Source organism: Sarcophilus harrisii, chromosome 1 (genome assembly GCF_902635505.1).
Source record: "Sarcophilus harrisii chromosome 1, mSarHar1.11, whole genome shotgun sequence".
Taxonomy (NCBI): Eukaryota; Metazoa; Chordata; class Mammalia; order Dasyuromorphia; family Dasyuridae; genus Sarcophilus; species Sarcophilus harrisii.
In genome coordinates, this window is record NC_045426.1 from 500,866,576 (window position 1) to 500,886,392 (window position 19,817).

Below are 19,817 nucleotides of genomic sequence, written 5' to 3' on the forward strand. Positions count from 1 at the left end.
TTGCAAACAGTCACTTAACTAGTGTCTTTGTGTTTATTTTTTACTTCTTGAATAATTTTCATCATCCACGGATCAGATTATATTAAATCAGATCATCTCCTTGAAAAATCTGCTATGGCTCTCCATTGCCAACCACCTCATGGATAGAAGTCTAATCTTGATATTCAAGGCCATTTACTACGTCAGCCTTCATTTCAAAAGTCTTCACCTTTTCTACTGCCCTTCTTGAATTGTTTATATCCAGCAAAACTGGGTTTAGGTAAATTCCTTAAGTAGCCCAATACATGGCTGGTCCTGGAAATAGAAAGTCGTGAGTTCAAAAACAGGCTCAGAAATTCACTCCTTAGAAAATTACTTAATCTCTATTTACCTGTTTCCTTAAATGTAAAATTAGGATAATAATGGCATCTACCTTCCAAGATTATTATGAAAATAAAGTCATTGAAATAATATTTGCAAAATGCTTTTTAAAATCGCTAACATTTATATAACATTTACTAATTACCAGGCACTGCCTTAAATGCTTTATTATTATCTCATTGAATCTTTACAATCATCCTCAAATGGAGGTGCTTTTATTATTTTACAAATAAGGAAATTGAGGCAAATAGAAGTTTAAGTGACTTGCCAGAGTCAGACTGACAATAAATGTGGGAGGTCATATTTGAATTTGGATTTTTCCAGACTACAAATCTAGTACTCTCTTCATTTCTGCTCTGCAACTACCAATAGGTCTTTGCCTTTGTCAGTTAAGTTCCAATTTAATCAATCAATTTTTATTAAAGTTGCTTTTTAATTTATTTTTAATTATTTTTTTTTATTAAAGTTGATTTCTGTTAAAGTTTTATTAGGCTTTTATTAAGTATCTAGTATGTGCCAGACACCACTCTAGTCATTGGGGACATAAAAACAAAGAATAGTATCTCTACTAACACAAAGCTTACATATGAGGATGGTCAATGTTGCATCTATCATTGTAACCCCTGGTTGAACTGTTCCTAGCTAATCACTGGTTTTCTAGACAAAACATTGATAGATGCTGTCGGCAAAGCTCCATGTTGCTCTGTAAAAGCAATTACAACAGCAATTATGTTTTTATTTGACATCTCTACCTTTAATCAATAGAAGTCCTTTTTCTATTGGTATTCACTGAGGATAAACATCAGCTGGGTTGCACTGAGGCGATAGGACCCACATATAGGAAACATAGCCTTACTGACAGATGTTGTAATAGTTACAATACAAATCAAGTTTTTATATTTTATAGATCAATTTTTACTATAAATTTAAAATAAATAGTTCTAATTTTAATCATGGGTTCAAGTTTAAAAATAAATTTATATAGTATGTAATAATTTCATTTCATTAAAAATTTTCTCTGTTCACAAATACACCTACTTCATTATTATCACTATGTAAATTATTTGATAACTGTGCCAAATGTCTTGGTTTCATACAGATAATATCTGACCTAATTCCATAATGATTTATGAAGATCTTACATGAACCCAAGGTTATCTGAATTACTGTTAACTCCTCAATTATTTTAATCAAGGTTAAAAAGAAACTTGTTTGAAATAAATCAATAAAAGACATCAAGGAAGGCATTAAATTAACAATGCCTTTAATACCAAGGCCTTCAGTCATTTCAGTATCTTACCTGTCCTAGCAGTTGTACAAAATACGAAACTGATAAATAATTTATTTTCTCCAATCATTTATTTTCTATTTTTTGTTTGTACCAACAGTCATCCTAATGACTAGTGACCCGTTAATGCCTGTTTTGAAAACTTTATTCTTTGTTTCTTTAAAACAAAACAGACTTCCTTGAAGAACTTGGTATTTTTATTTAATTTTTAATTTATGCAATAAAACAATAAGAAGATAATTCCATATGAAATTGCACATCTATTATATACAACTTGCTATTCTTTTCAAATATATAATAAAGTTATCATGGAAATTTCTTTTTTTTTTCTTGCTTCACTTCCCCTTCACCCCACCTATAGATGGCTACCATTAAATATGTGTGCGTGCACATGTATACACATTTATGTAAAATAATTCAATCCAGCTTTCTCTGATGCAGATGGTGTCTTCCTCCATGACTTCTTTATAGTTAATTTGGATATTTTTAATAGTCAAAACGACTAGTCTTTCAAAGTTGTTCTTAAAATAGTATTGTTGTTACTATGTACAATGTTTTCTTGGTTCTGCTCATATTGTTCTTCATTATTTCTTGCAAATCTATCCATGTTTTCTAAGATCACTGAGCTCATTATTTCTTAACAATAGTATTCCAACACAGTCATATACCACAATTTGTTCAGTCATTCCCAAATTGACAGGCATTTCCACAATTTCCAGTTCTTTGCCACCATGAGGAAACCTGCTATAAATATTTTCCCCTAATCATTTTTGGAAAACAACCTAGTAGCAATATTGCTAGATCAAAGGGGATAAGCAGTTTAATAACTCTTGGGGCATAATTTCCAATTGCTCTCCAGTAGACCTCTTTAACTGAATTTGTCTAAAATAGAACTCATTATCTTTCCCCCCACACTTCCCTCTCCTCCTACCTTTCCTATTACTATGGAAGACAACATCCTCCCCATTTCTTCTGCAATCTAGGAGTCATCTGGACTTTCTCACTATTGCTCAGCCCTCATATCCAATCTGTTGATAAGGGCTTGTCAATTTTGCTTCCCTTCTCTCCTCATCTCCTGATGCTTTCATTATTGCAATAGTCTGCTGGTGGGTCTGCCTGCCTCAACTCTCTCCTTACTACCATCCATCCTCCAGTAAGACCCTAAAGTGACTTCTCACTAGGTCATCCTCCTGCTGAATAAATTCCAGTGTCTCCCTACTACCTCTGTACGAAATTCAAAGACCTCCATAATTTATTCCTACATCTTACTCCCAATATATCCTCTTTGATCCAGTGACAATAACCTCCTGGCTGTTCTACACACAAGACACTCACTTTGTTTTCTTTGGCTGTCCCCCATGTCTGGAGTACTCTCCTTATCTCTTGCTTCCTACCTTTCCTAGGTTCCTTTAAGTTCCAACTAAAATTCCTTCTTCCATTGGAAGCCTCTACAAACGCTTCTCAATTCTAGTACCTTCTCTCTATTAATCATTTCTTGTTTATCTCATAAATAATTTGTTTATAATAGACTGTTACATAGTAGATACCTAAATGACATGTAAGAAATCCTATTGAAAAAGAATATCTGATATTGTGATCCCATCTGATGTTATATAAAATATTCTATTCTAATAAAACCCTCTTCTTTCTATAATGAGAAGGGGGCTAAATTTAATCATCTGTTCTCTTTGACCTTCATTGTTTTTCTTCATTATTCAGCATTTAACTTCATTTTATTGAAATTTTCATTTATATTGCTAGGATCATTGAATATTATTTTCTCCATTCTTTTTATTTTGGTCTTTCAGTTCATATATATCTTCCTATAATTCTCTGAATACTTCATTTCATCACTTCTTACTAGACAATAATATTCTATTGCATTCATATACCCCAGTTTTTTCAATCATTTGTCAATGATGATCCACTGGTTCTTTTCTACTACAAAGCTTAACTATGAATATTTTGGCATATTTTAAACTTTCATTTCAATCTCTGATATGGAGCATATGCTCTCGAGTGGGATATACTAGGAAAATGGGTGTAGATAGTTTGCTTAATCATTTCTATTATGTAAATCCAAATTGATAACCAGAAGAATTGGGACAAATTCACAGATTCATTGATAGACAGCATGTCAAAAGTGTTGATATTCTCACAATTGTTTAGTGTTAACTGCTCCATTTTTCATTATCTTTGTTAATTTAGATGATGTGAGATGACACTTTTCAAAATTGTTTTAATTTGCATTTTTCTTTTAGCAATTTGCACCATAGCTTCACAAAGTTATTTATAATTTGTAATTCTTCTTTTGAAAAATGTTCATGATTTTGGAACATTTTTCTATTAGATAAAAACTCTTGGTGTTACATGTTCATGTTCATTTCCTATACTGTTTTGGATGTTAGACTTTTTACTTGATAAAAAGTTTTCTTTTCTTTAACTAATTCTCTTCTAATTCAGTTTTTTTCTTGTTTTATTCATGTAAAAGCTTTTTCATTTTAAACAGTTATAATTAATATTTATCTTTTATGGGCACTTCTATTTCTTGTATACTTAAGAATTTTCCCAGTAGTCTGTAAAAGTTCTTGTTTTCTTCTGAATCTTTTAATGATACAACTTTTTTATATTCATGTTGAATATAAAATTTTAATTTATTGGTTTTATAATATAAAAAACTAGTTTATACATAATTTCTACTTTCTAGTTTTCTTTGTAATGCTTCTTAAAAAGAGAACCTTTCCTCAATAATTTATATTCTTAGACTGATGAAATACCAGGCAACTATCTTTGTTTCTAAAATTAGTTGCTAAATAATTTTAAATTGCTAGGTGGTACAGTCAACAGAGTAAGTGCTAGACCTGGAATCAGGAAAATGAGTTCAAATTTGAACTCTACTTATATGACCCTGGGCAAGTAATTTAAGCTTTTCTTAAACTTTTTTATTTTTAATTTATGGTATAAGACAAACATTTCCATAACAGAGCATAATAATCAAGACTGCACATAAAACTGCAAATCTATTGTTTAAATATATAATAAGGTTATCATGTACGTTTCTTTCTTCCCTCCTTTCCTCCTCCCCTTTATCCCACCTTAAAGATGTCTAAGTAACTTAATCTCAGGATATTTTACTTTTCTCAACTGGAAAAAAAGGGATTAAAAATAATACCTACCTCATAGGATTATTATGAAGACTGAAGGAGATAATATTTGAAAAGCACTTAGCATAGTGCCTGAAAGAACATTTTGTTTTTGTTGCTGTTAAGTAGTTTTCAGTCATGTCTGACTCTTGGTGACTCCATTTGGGGTTTTCTTGACAAAGATACTGGAGTGATTTGCCATTTTCCTTCTCCAGCTCATTTCACAGATGAGGAAACGGACAAACTGAGCCCAGATTTGAACTCAGGAAAAGGAATCTTCCTGACTCCAGTCCTGACACTTTATCTATTGTGCTCCCCAGCTGTCACTATTCCCTTCCCTTTCTCTACTGCTTTATAATGCATTTTGAGCTTTGCAGTGGCATGTATTCTACATGGCATTCTTATCATTTCCCATAATTTCTAGATCTTTTGTTTGTCCAAAAGATATTTCAATATTATATCTATTTCTATATAGTATCTGTTTTGGTAATATGATGGGTATAACATTAACTGTAAATCCATTTTAGTAGTATTGTCATTTTGTTTTCTTAGCATAGTCCAAATAGAAGTGGTGAATATTTCTCCAATTATTCAAATAGTTTATTTTTAACAACAGTGCTTACTTTTTTTCCAAGCATAATCATTCAATGTGGAATCACTATGACATTAACTTTTTTTAAAAATTACATTTGTTACTTTCAAACATCTCATTCCCTGAGAATAGTTTATAGAAAAGAAACTGAAAGGAATTTTAAACATTTCAAATTTAGACATTCAAATATGCTATAATTTTCAAAATATATAGGACTGGAGATGACAGAAACCTGAAAGAGAGAGAGAGAGACAGACAGACAGACAGACATGGGTTATAGGCCTAAGATACTGCAACAGTTTTTATTGGGGAATTGGGAATGAAGGTGAATGAACTAAGTTTCTAATTTCATTGGTATAAGGATCCTGGGTGAGTAAATACCCTTCACCAATTCAAATAAGTAACTGTCCAACAGTTTATAACCAATATTGCCTGGGGCAATATGATGTTAAATGAATGTTTAAGTTTATTTGGCCTTTATGGATTTCCAGAGGTAGGAACCCAAGTCTTTTTAACTCCAGACTTGGCTATCTACTAAATCCTCCTGACTTGAAAGCAATTTTGAAATTCATGTTTCCTTGATTCATGTCTCCCTCCCTGTCTCTTTGCTGCCACTGAGAGAAAATATACTCCAACAATATGAAAAATTTCTAAATAAAACATAGATAACATTTACAACATAAAAACTAGTATTTATTTCAAACTGACATATCAAAAAATATGGTACATCAATATTTTTGTCTTTGGGATATATCAAATATGAGTAAAATAATCAAAAGTAATATGAAAACCCAAGCCAGAGATTAGTCACAAAATGAAATATCTTTAACCCTGATAACCATGGCAGAATTACAATAGGTTCATTTAATTTGGGTTTTTAATTATACAAATGAGGTGCTTAGTTTAATAACTAATATTCAGAGGGTAATGACCTGCAGTGAATATAAAGAGAACTAGTAGTTTTCAAAAAGGTAATATATGAAAAACATTTAAATACCACACCTATGGGTAGATAATTATGGGTAACTCCAGGAAAGCAACACTCTGAACTTCACTGTAAATACCACAGACTGCTACTTGAAATAAGTAAATGATTAAAACCAGAAAAATGAAGACAGTCTTCCAGAACTAATTTAAAATTTCCTACATCTCTCACTCCATAGTAAGCTGACTTGCAATTAACAGGAATTCCCAATAAATTATTTCCTTTACCTTGGCTGTATAATATTATTAGAAATTAAGAATGTTTTCAATGTTCCTTTCCCTTTAAGTTTAGAGTTTTTCCCTCTCAATTTCAATATAAAAAAATCCATAATGTAAGCACATGTCCCCTTTTCATCCACATAAATTGCAATATCTCTAAAATTAGTTGCCTTCGTGGCCATCCATCTCTTAATGGCTAACCTTCTGAAGATGAATTTCCCTAAACCAAGATGGCAAATATTATGGGATCCCATAAGTCATCTAGGCTGTCCTCAAAGTTTTTCTGGGTTGATAAAACCCAGCACAGAGCACAGTGTAAAAGCATAATTTCCGAGACTGCAAAGTCAACTCCATGCCACCAAGAACCATCAAAACTAAATATTAGTAGAGGTCTACTGCATTAAATAAATTATTTTTTATGGCACCTTGAGCAATGCTAGGCTTAGTTAATACCTCTGAATGTGGGCTCTAGATCATTTTCCCCTTAAATCTAGTTTTCCATCATAAACAATTGGGTCTGTTTCATAACCAACTGTACAATGATAACCTCCCCTAGGATGAGGATCAGATGATTTATTTAAGTAGTTTTTCTCCTATATCAGGTATTTGGATCAACTTCTACATAAATTAATCAACTTCATATCTATGTACCTAAAATTTATTTAAAACTGTATGTGTGAATCACCTGTGTGAATAACCTGACATTTCCTTTTCCAAATTACAGAATTCCCAGGAGTAGGAAGAAAGAGGGGGATCAGAATTGGTTCATTTATTTGCATATTCATTTCTGTATTTTATCCTTCTGAAAAACTGATAGTGGAAATATTTTTGTGATTGATTTTTTTTTCCAGTAATTTTCCTACCATCATTTGCATTCCTGAGAGAAATAAGCTATTAGAGAGACAGAAAGAGAAAAAGAAATAAGAGGTGTAGAGGGCAAAAAAGCTTTATGGATTCTCCTAGAAGGAGACACAGTGGGATCAAAGGAAATAGGACTATGTGAAGGCAGAAGAATGGGTTGTAAATATAATCTAGTTAGTATAAGGTCTTTCAGGAGTCAATTAAAGGGCAGAGAACTACACAGAATACTAGAAAGGTAAAGGTTCAAGGGAAAAATCAGAGGAAAGTCAGAGAATTGTAGGAGGCTATGGGAAGGAGAGAGAAACAGAAGGAAGCCATGTGTATAAGTTTGTATGAGGAGCACAAAGTTTCCTATAAAAAGTTAGATGGTTTCTATGGGAATACTAGGATTGATAAAAAAAAGAGGGAGATTAAATATACCTGATATCTGACTATCTTTGGATCTTTCTAAATTTATCTTAAGCCAAGAGTTGCTGCTAATCTGCACAGATTCTGAATCTATAACTGAACTTAATCAAACAAAAAATAATTTTTTTTTAAAGGTACCTGTGATGTCCCATGTAGCTTGGACCTTTGATATGGCCTACTCCTCGGCATCCTCGGGTGGGGCACACAGCTTGGCCTGGAGCAATTTTCTCATCTTTTTCTCCTTTTAAAAGTAAAAATATATATACATATTTTAAAAATAAACTCTGGGTAAAGAAAATAGGAAAGACTAGAATACGCAGATAACAACAAAAGTTCAGATTTTATCTTCTATAACAAGGTTCCTTAAACTTTTTTTCCATTTTATGCCTGAGAAATTTTCATGCAACCCTGTCTCGAATCTGGGCAGAGGTCTTTTTGTCAGTGTTTGTGCATGCACAGTACAAAGTGCAAATGTATATTCAGAACCAAGGCTGCAGTGAAGTCACGGGATGCAACATGGGCAAGTGCAGCCAGAAACACCTCAGATTCATTCCGTGTTTGAATCTGAATTAATTTTTGGTTTGCATTCAGAAACTTTTTACTGCTACCAACTTTTCTCTGATGCCCACATTCAACTGCATGATTCCACATGGGATTGTGACCTACAATTTAAGAAGTTTTGTTCTATAAAATGCATATTACCACCTTCATCATCAGAAAGCTCTTATTAAGATTAATTTGCAAAAAATCACAGTATAGAATGATTGGAGTGATCTCTGACCTTAAGGGTTATATAGTCTAAAAGACAAGACCTTTATGAGCTGAGTTGAATAACTGAATAATAGACATTAATGAAATACACAAATTCATCTTTTATAAAGCTGCTCCAAAATTTCCCGAGACACAGATAAGGCCACAGTCATTTTCCTTCTTAAAAAGCTTCAGTGGTTCCCCACTGCTGCAGGTCCAGAAGGCCAAATCTAACCTTTTGTCTGCTCACAATCTAGCTTCTATCTACTTTCCAGAATTTGGAAAAGGAAAGAGAAAAAAATTTACATAACAACTTCATTATATATTTAAACAGTTTCCTCAACAGTAAAACAAAGACAATAATAACACAAGGTTATTGTGAGGATCCAACAAGATAGTGCTTGTAAAGTACTTAGCACTGAGTAGGCACTATCTATTCCACTATCTCTTCCCTAATATGAAATAATTTCCAGAAACAGGGACACAAACAAGAAAAGGATATAGTGGTCTCCAAGAATGAGAATGCAAAGTCTCAGAGGAAGGAGATGGAATCCCACAGAGTGAAAAGCAAGTAGTTCCAGTTGTTTTGGGATAGAGATGGTGAAAGGAGAAATGAGAATACATTACTGAAATATAGGCCAGAGTCAGACTGATAAAGATTTTAATGGCCAAAAAGATATGGCTGTATTTTAACCTAGAGGCAAATAGAAATAATGAAGCTTCTTAATCAGGGAGTGATATTATTAGACGTGTGCTACAGAACATCCATTTGTCAGCAGTGGAAAGGATGGATAGTGACTAGATTTAGAGATTCATTAAGAGCCTACCACAATAGTCTAGACAAAAGATAGCAAGGTGCAAGTGCAAAGGAGGACAGAGCTTCATTGGTTTTCTGTTGCCAAGCCTTCATTAAACATGTTTGTCCTAGGACCTATAAGTAAAAAAAGATATTTAGAGCATCTCTTTTATGGTGATGAAGAATTAAAAATCTAGAGGATATCCATCAATTGCAGAATGGCTGCACAAGTTGAAATATGTGAATGTGATGGAATACTATTGTGTCAAAAGAAATGACAAAGGGGATGATTTCAGAATAACCTGGAAAAACTCATATAAACTAATGCAAAATGAAGTAAGCAGAACCAGGAGAACATTGTGCAGAGTAACAACAGTATAAGGATGAATGGCTATGAAAGGTTTAGTTACTCTCATCAGTGAAATGATCTAAGACAATTCCAATCCTCTCTACCCCTGGAGAGAGAACTGATGAACTCTGAGTGCAGATTTACTTCTTGCTTGTTTGTTTTACAACAAAGATAATATGGAAATGTTCTGCATGATTTCACAAGTATAATTGATGTCATTTTGTTTGCCTTATCAATAGCAAGAGAAAGAGACTGGAAATAAAATTTTTTGAAAAAACACATGCCCAACACAAATAAATAATAAATTTGATAAAAAGAAAAAGGTTTTTTTTTAAAAAAAAATTTCTTTCATATTTGCTGTTTTGTGAAAGGATATTTATTCCTCATAAATTTTTCCCCCTCATTTTTACAAATGAGTTTATATGCTAAACTGGTGCTACCCTTGGCTGCCATACCTCTCCAATTGGCAGGGAATTAAAGCATTTTCTGGATGAGACAATTTTTAGGTTCTTTTAAGGCAGCCCTTCTCCTTGCCCTAGGCCAACTGATCCACTTGCATTCTTGACTGTATCCTTTCCTACCTTGCCAGCAGATTGCCCCAGGGTTATTCCCAGTTTCTATAATAGCTTTGATCTTTCCTTATCTATTGACTCCTTTCTTATAAGTATGTCTCACGGATCTTTAAAATACTTTCACTCTATCCTTGCAACCTGGATAGCCATCATCAGGTATCTTCCTCCTCTTGGTGGCTAAACTCCTGGAGAGAACAGTCCACATTGTGTGTCTTCTCCCTCTTCTCTCTCTCTTTTCTAAACTCTGTGCAATATTAGTCCTGACCTCATTCCATACTTCCCCATCAATGATCTCAAGTGCAAATCCAATGGTCTTTTCTCACCTTTAATCTTCCCTGACCTTTCTATAGCATCTGATCCTATTAATCCCCTCTTTTTAAATAGTGTCTCCTCTTTAGATTTTTATGACGTTTTCTTTCTTGCTTCTTCTCTGTCTAATCACTTCTCAGTTTCCTTTTACTAGTTTTTATTCATGTCTCACATACTAACCAATTGCTCAAGACTCTGTCTGGGCCCTCTACAGTTATTTCTTCACATTATCTCTTTGTGTGAACTCATTATGTTTTGTGGGTTCAAAAATCATGCTTTTGTTGATGATTTCCAGATCTATAGATCTAGCCTAGCTTTTCTTTGAAATACAGTCTGCTTTTTGAGCATCAGCATGTCCAAAACAGAATGCATTATTCTCAAATAAACTTCACTTCTTTTTAACTTATCTATGTCTGACAAGAGGGACTCCCTTCTTCCCAGGTATCCAAGCTCATAACCTCAATGTCATACCTGATTCCTCACCCTCATATCTCGTCTGTTCTCAAATCTTGTTGTTTTACCTCTTTTCTTCACTTGCATAGCCAACACCCTGCCTCACCTCATTATCTCGTTTGAATTATTCAATTAATCTTCTAATTTTTTTCTTCCTGTCTTTCCTGCTTTCTCTATTCTAAATTATCCTCCACTCAACTGTCAGAGATTTTCCAACAGCAAAGATCCGACTATGTCAGCAACTGCTCAATAAACTATAATGGCTTTAGTTATGTCCATAATCCAAAATAAAGTGCTCTCTTTAGTAGGGTGAAGAGCTTTCAACACTTTGCTCTTATCTGTATAGTCAAAAATACAACTAAAATGACATATATTCAATACCTCACACATGACATCCATCTTCTGTCTTTCTACCTGTGCTGGCTTTTTACCTTGTGATTTCAACCTTTTAGTTTCCATGTATTACTGTAATATTTAGCTTTTGTAGGTGTCTTTCCTCAGTCCTGTCCTTGTCCATAGCTGCTAGTATATTCCCCCTCTGAGATTACTTTTTAATCTATTCTGGGTATATCTTGTATGTTCCTATTTACTTATATGTTTTTCCCCTGCTCCGCCCACCATTACAATATGAGCTACTTGAAGAAAGGGACTGGGGAACTTTTCTTGGTTTTGCCTTTGTGTTCCACCACTGCATTTCTCTATCTTATGCTTTGGATTCAAATCATCACCCTGTCACAGGATAAGGATCTCCTCTTTTTATCCCTATAATAGTGCAACTATGTGGCCTGCAATCAGGAATATCTGAATTCAAATCTAACTTCAGACATTTACTAGCTATGTGACCCTAGTCAAAAGTTACTTAATCCTTCATTTTTCATATTTGTAAAATGCACTGGAGAAGAAAATAGTAAAAACTTTAGTATCTTTAAAAAAAAAGCCAAATAGGGATACAGAATCTGACATTACTGAAAGGACTGAATAATAACATAATAATTTAAGAAAATGTTTATAAATTACCCCCAAACCTTTGTGATTCCTAGAATACTCTGTCTTTCTTCCCATAATATACCACTGAAACTGCAAAAGTAGACAAGGAGTCCAGAGGACTGAGCACCATTTTGCATTTTTCTTTCTTTGATAGTACTTCATAGGCTAAGGATTTACCACAAACTATTGATAATGAGGTTTTGTATGTCCAGCCAGGATAGTCCTTCAAAATCAGAGCCAGTCTGTTTCTTATAATATCCATTCAAAGTCACCAAACTCACCCCTTTTCTAAGATTTCTCTTTATGTTCAGTGCACCACTATCTTTAGTCACAAACAATAACCCTCCATTTTACACTTTGCATCAATCCACAAATCCAATCAACTGCCAAATCTTACCTATTCTACCTGCATATCATCTCTCATATATTTTTCCTTTCTCTCCAGCACAAAGTCAAAACTCTAATTCAAGCTCTCATTACCATGCTTCTAAATTACTGCAATAGGTTCCTAATTATTTTCCCTTCCTCTGGATGTCCCCTCTACAATCTCTCCTCACTAACAGCTGACAAATTTATCTTTCTAAAGGGCAAGTCTGAATATGTCACACTCTCTATGAGGTTCTCTATTTCCTCTAGATCTGGGATTCTTAATCTGGGTTCTGTGAATTTCTCTTTTAAATAAAATATTCAATAACTATATTCAAAAAAACTGGTTTCCTATGCAACCTTACAGACTTTAATTTATGCATATAAAAATATTCTTCTGGGAAGGGGTCCATAGGCTTCACCAGACTGCCAAAGGAATCTGCAACACCAAGAATATAAAAATCACTGCCCTAGATAAAACACAAATTCTTCTGCTTAGCAATTCAAGTCTTTCACAAGATGGATTCAGGCTCTTTTCCTCTCATATTCACTATGTACCTATATAAAATATTTTATCTTCATCCCTATACTTTTTTATATCCTTTACTCCATATCAAGAAGTTACTCCCTCCTGTCTGCTTCCTGGAATCCCCATTTTGGTATTTGCTTCAAAAGCTCAGCTCAGATATTATCTCTTATCAAAGGTCTGTCTTGACTTCCCCTTTATTGTAGTTGTTGTATGGTCATTTTTCAGTTGCATCTAATTCTCTCCACAATACCATTTGGGATTTTCTTGGCAAAGAGATTGGAGCAGTTTGTTATTTCCTTCTACAACTCTTTTTACAGGTGAAGAATGGAGACAAACAGGGTTCAGTGGCTTGTTCAAGGTCATATAGCTTATAAGTGTCCGAGACTAGATTTGAACCCAGGAAGATAAGTTCTCTATCCACTGCGGCACTGAGCTGCCCTTCCTCTCCTAATTAAGCTGCATTTATTTTGCATTTCCTTATCTAGGTACATGTCTTTGTCACCTCTTCTTACACAACTACAATCCATAATTAAGATCATATATTTGGGGCAGAAAGGAACCTCAGAGGCTGTCTAGTACAATTCCCTCATTTCACAGATGAGGAAACTCCCAGACCTAATAAATATCTGGGGCAATATTGGAATTCAGATCTTCCTGACCCCAAGGCCATCCCCTATTGGCAATGCTGTGCCCTTTGAAGGAAAGAATTATATAGCTTTTGTCCCTTCTTTCTCTAAGCCTAGACCTGATAATTACTAAACACTTGTTGAATTTCATTTCTAGTATAGCAGAACCTGGTGCCATAGGGCATAGAGTGTTAAGTCAGAAAGACTCATATTTCAGAATTCAAATTTAATTTCAGACACTTACTAGTTGTGAGACCCTGGGCAAGAAACTTCACCCTGCCTGCCTTAGTTTCTCTTCTGTAAGATGAGCTGGGGAAGAAAATGGTAAACTCCTCCACTATTTTTGCAAAGAAAACCGCACATAGACTCATGAAGCATTGATTGAACCATAAAAACAACAGAACTTGCTGAATCCAAAATTAAGCTAGACCAATGAATGTATCCTTTGTGTCAATGCAGGCAGCAGACCAGGATTTTGAAAATAGCAAGGTATCAGTTGAAAAAAATTATCCTTGAAGGGAAACCAAATGCTATTTTATAATCATAAACATTTTACTCCTTTTTATAAAAACATTTTCTTCTTGTAAATGTTTTTATTCCTTGATTTTTTTTTTACCTTTCCTGAGTAGGACATTTTAAAATTAATATAATGCTAAGTTTTGTCCTTTGTTAGTTATATCATCTTAAGTACATCTATTAATCTCTTTGGGCCTATATTTCTTCTACAGGAAACAAGGAGATGGCCCAATGCTCTTTATATTTCTAAATTCTAGGAATATATCAATGAAGTACTTACTAAAGCATTACTGAATTTTCCAACAAAATTTCCTTTACAAGAGTAAAGAACAGAAGGAAAGATATCCTCGAAAACTCCAAACTGTATGAAGAATTTAAAAAGTACAATATTAATGTCAACATTATTTCACGGTTGTAATTATAAGTGGGACATATGGTTCACTATTTCTCCAAGCAGCTGATTACATGAAATCAATGAGTACACATGATGAAGTTACTTGATATGCCCTTTCTGGAAGGAAGCAATATTACTCTGAAAGGCAGAAAGAAGCACAACATACACCAGCCCTCCAGATCATATGAAGCTGTCCTACATAATGTATGAGTAGGAGAAATCCATATAAGCCAGTGTAGACTCAATACACAGGTGATTTCTTTGTCTCCAGCAAACAAATAAGGAAATTGTCCTCTCATCTCATTCAGAATTGACCAGAAGTGCCAACCCTGATAAACGTAAATGGAGTTTATTATGATCTCCAGACTGGGTTAGCAGCTGAGGCCATTTCTCATCTACTCTAGCCTGTTCTCTGTCTTCCTTGGAGGATGGAAGAGTTCCCTCTTTTGTTTTGCTGCTAGAATCATCTGATTCAATGTAAAATGAGAAAACTGACATTGATTGAATCAAATGAAGATGCTTTAATGGATGTGATGCAAGAGGATCTCTTTCATTAAAAATTCCAGATAAAAATTGGCCAGTGACAAGAAATAGGAGAGGGGGAAGAAGGATGATTGTAATTATGTCAAGGCTAATTTCCCACTGCTAGCAAAGTATTCAATTTGGCTTGATTCTATTAGCAAATTTTTCTGCAGAGACAATAACATTAGTGTTGGGTAGCAGTATCAGTAGAGGTGACATTAAGCTTGCAATGCCGTTTTATCAAATAATTACACTAGCTTTGAGTGAAAAAAATTAAATGTACTTAAAGGTCATAGACTACAGAGACATCTACAAACTTAGAATTATCAAATGTCATCACTCCCTGACCAATTCATTTTTGTCCCCACAAATGATTAGTTCACCTAATTTAAAAATTTAAAACAATTAAAACCCACATATGTTTTGTTTTCAATGAGTCAGGCATATGGTGGGTAGGTTTGGAATTTTTTTCTTTGGGATATTTAGATAGATAGTACATGTTATTCAGAATTTTTAATGAAATAGCTGCCTTTAACTATGGAGAATGCAAATAAACATTTTTCAAACCAATTTATCAGCTAATTATAAACATTCTCATTTTCTCCAAGAATTAGGCTTAATAAATATCTATTGTACTAGATTAATGAGTTTCACAAAATTCCATAATAAAATCCAGTAATTATTTCACTCTTAAGTATTCAAAGTGTAATGGAATCACATGAAAAAAGGGGGGAAAAAAGAACTTGATGAAATGGATAAGTCATGAGAATTCAAGAAATTAATTCCCTAAATACCACACATGCTCCATCTATGAAATGCTACAGATAAGCCACTAAATTAGAAAAGTAGTCAAGTAGAAAAATGTAATGCTGGCAATATCTTAAGGAGGAGGCTCATGGGCTTAGGTGTCAAGCTGTGACCTTTCTGACAGCAGGGGAGGAAACAGAAAGATGGTTGGTCATATAATCAATGGCAATACACAAAAAAGAAGCTAGTAGTAGAACCAAACAGATTAGATGAAAATGACCTAAGACTGTACAAGATTGACCAAAATTAGGTAAAGAGTAAAAAGAAGACAAAGAGATTGTAAAGGTATCCTGAAAGTTCTTTAAACATATTTAGCACAATTGGTATACCAGGGAACCAGAAAGATGAATTCAGTTAACATCAAACTGTTCAGAAGGAAGAGTCTTCTGGCTAAGAAAGAATGGGATAACAGAGGTATCTGTTAAATTCTAGAGGTTTTTATTTGAGTCTGAAACTCTGTCTGAGAATAAAATATCTGAAACATCCTAATAGAGACTCCATGCTAGGGTGAAACAAAGGTTTTACTATTATTTTATCTGTATAAAGATTGGGTGGGCAGAGAAAATATGTTGTTATTATCATTCAGTCAGTTGTTTCAGTTACTTCTGACTTTTGTGACCCCATTTAGGGTTTTCTTGGAAAAGATAATGGAGTCATTTGCCATTTCCTTCTCCAGCTCCTTTTATAGATTAGGGAACTAAGGAAAACAGGATTTAATGGCTTGCCTAGTGTCATATAGCTAGGAATTATCTCAGGCCAGGATCTAAACTCAGAAAAAGCAGTCTTATCACCAGGTCTGTCACTCTCTCTGCTGTGCCATTAGCTTATAACTTTCAAAAATAATGGAACCAATCTCTCCTAAAGCTAATAAATTTGGCTACGGTTTGGATAATGAAAATAGATTCGCCTTCACAAAGGGCATCGCATAAAGAGTTAAAGGTCATCTGACCTCTCACTTCTTCTACAGCAGCCCCAAGAGTTGAAAAAAATCCTAAAATGAAACAAATGCTCTTTATATCGCTGTTTCAGTTATCACATGATCAGGATATGATAGGATCACAGACTCATCCAGACGAGGTCCTAGATAGTAATTAGTTGAGCCCCTTCATTTTATGTATGAAGAAACTAAAGCCCGGGTTTGCATTTCCATTTGTAATCTCAAGTGATTTGCCCAAAGTCACAGGTGATAAGAGGTAAATCTGAAAATGGAATTCAGGTCCCCAGATACCAATTCCAAAGCTCTTTCAAGTACTGTGAGCATACGTAACTAATTCCCAGGATTCACAAGACACATTACATTAAGCAATTATTTTTTTGAACCACACATAAGGTACTATGTTCAGAGCAGATGCAATTAGCTTTCCAACCTCTAGTCTACGATTCTGAGTGTTTCCAAATAACAGCTGGTTAAGCCATCCTACCTGTTTCAATGTCTTGCTGTTCCCTTTTTAGGTGTCTCCTTTTTAAAGCACTTGGTTCAACATTAAGCTAAACTCACATCTCTTCCAATTCCACTCTATCCTCCACACAGCTACTACTGTGATTTTGTTAAAAAAGGGATCACAACAAGGTGGATTCATGGCACCCACCCCACTACACCCACTTAATAAATAATAGTGACTTTGCAATATGCATTGGATCAAATGTTAGCCTCCTATGGAATTTTAATCTCTTTAAGCCTTGGGCCCATTTACTTTACTCTTTGGGATATTTAGATAGATAGTAGGTTAAATTTTAATGAAATAGCTGCCTTTAACTATGGAGAAATGCAAATAGTCTTATTTATGTGTTACTTCCCTCCATATATTCTATGGTTCAATCAAACTGAACTACTTGCTTTTTTTCCACAAGTGACACTGCACCCACCATTTATTTTCATGCCAGCAATTATTCTCAGCTCCATATCTTGCACCCACTGTCTGCCGCTACTGAAGTACCAATTTCTGCATGAGATCTTTCTGGACCCCCAGTGTCCCAAATGCCTTCCTTCAGATTACCTTGTATTTACTTCTATACATGTATATATGCATACATATGTGTGTTTATATGCATATACATATGTTGTGTTCTATTTTTATTAGGATATAAGCTCTTTGAATTTGTAACCTTAGTGTCTAACACAGAGTGCAGGACACAGTAGGCTCTTTAAAATTTTTTATTAATTGATAGAAACAAAAAATCAACAGCATCCTGTCTCTACTTTCTTTCTCGTCATGGACTTTGAGAAGGGATGTAATTTTGGGAGTGTTTTGTGATTAGGTCATGTTTTATCTTTTTCCTTGATAAGTTAAGGTGTTTTTTCACCTACCTTAAGGAAAGTTATATTTTTGTGGTTGTATTTTGTGGTTAAACATAGCCTGATGACTGAAAAATAAACTACTTCCCCCAACAGACTATTTCACTTATTCTTATAACCAAAGTATGCATAATTCTTCAAACATAATTTGAACAATAGTACATTTTCAACATTCAGCAAATATTCATTACATCAATGCTTAGTGTAATTATTTCCAATGACTAAAAATGAAACCAAACAATGAATTATTTCATGAAAAAATAGTGGGGATTGAAGGATAGCAAAAAAAGAAACAAACATCCAATACATACCAAAATATTCAAAACAGAACTCTTTGTTGTAGCAAACAGTGTATTCAGTGAAAAACATTGGTATATATATTTAATGGAATATTATTATTTAACAAGAAATGATAAATAAGGAATACAGAGAAATACAGGAAGATTTTTAACAACTAATCAATAAAGAAAATTTATTAAGGATGCACTATGTACAAAGCACTGTAATAGACTGGGCACACAAAGATAGAAATGAAAGTATACCTGATCATTAGGGATCATATATATTCTGTTGAGGAAGACAGCACATTTGTACATAAGTATATACAAAGAAGTATTAACTGACTGATGAAGAGTAAAATAAACAGAAATAAGAGAAAACAATCGCTATAACAATATAGTTTTTCTTAATATTTATAAAGTACTGTGTTAAACATTACTATGTTAAACATTTTACAAATATCAAAAGATTATAAATTTATATTAAAAGATCCCCAAAAGGAAAATGAATTCTGACTTTCACAGACTAATGAAGGTTGGTGGGAAGAGTGTTATGTATACTGTCAGATGCAGTAAGATCAGGAAATTTTGCTTAGTTGTCTAACTTGGTTAGAAGGGATAATTCATATTAGAAGGGGGTGAAGAGAACATCCCTATTTTCCAACTAGAAATGATTGAAATCAAGACAATATATTTTTCTTTTATAAAGTAATCAAAAGAAAAGACAAGAAAAAGGATCCGTCATATTGTATCTAAACCAAAACATCTTCCTTCTAATCAAATCATAAGTAGAGCATACGTATAAATAACCAAAATGAATTAGCAGTGAAGTTAGCAGCTAGTCATTGCTAACAGAAAACACTCTACAGAAGTCAATTACATGAGAAATTCCATTTTTTTCATTCCAATTATATTTTCTCCTCATGGCTTTTGCTTTAACCCCACCTCTGCACCTAATGACACTCCTTTCTTTAATTGCCTGGAAATGAACTGGCAAGAGATGGCACATTTACAGTAAGTAAATTCTCTACAGTGCTAGTTATAATAGGTAGTTATGTGTGATAGATGAAACCAGTTACTTTCTCTCTAAGATCTGTGTACTGCTTACTCATCCCTTAGGCTTTTAATTAGTCTGGATTCAGGGACCTATGCAAAGAGAAAAAATACAGGAAACAACTCCCTGAAGGAGTTTAAAGTGTGACTATTGCCCCAGAGAAAACTCTCTGGTAACAGGTGTGACAGAACAGTCCCCGGCTACTGCCAGAATGCCTGTCCAAAAGGCAAATAACAACAGTGCTTTCTAATTGTACTTTCTGAAATTAACCAGACAAAATAAAGTTCCTATGACAAAAAAAAACAATGTGCAAAAGCTTCTGAAATATTAGGGCTTGGGGACTGGGGTCAAGAAAGGA

General features: G+C 33.9%; 1 protein-coding gene across 1 annotated transcript in view; it reads right to left on the reverse strand.

Moving 5' to 3' along the window:
* The window catches only part of L3MBTL4 (L3MBTL histone methyl-lysine binding protein 4), a 489,530-nt gene that overhangs the window by 200,050 nt on the left and 269,663 nt on the right, over positions 1 to 19,817 (reverse strand). The window contains exon 14 of the mRNA XM_031946621.1: positions 7,994 to 8,096. Coding sequence (XP_031802481.1) covers positions 7,994 to 8,096 — 103 coding nt within the window. The remainder of the gene's footprint in view (positions 1 to 7,993; positions 8,097 to 19,817) is intronic.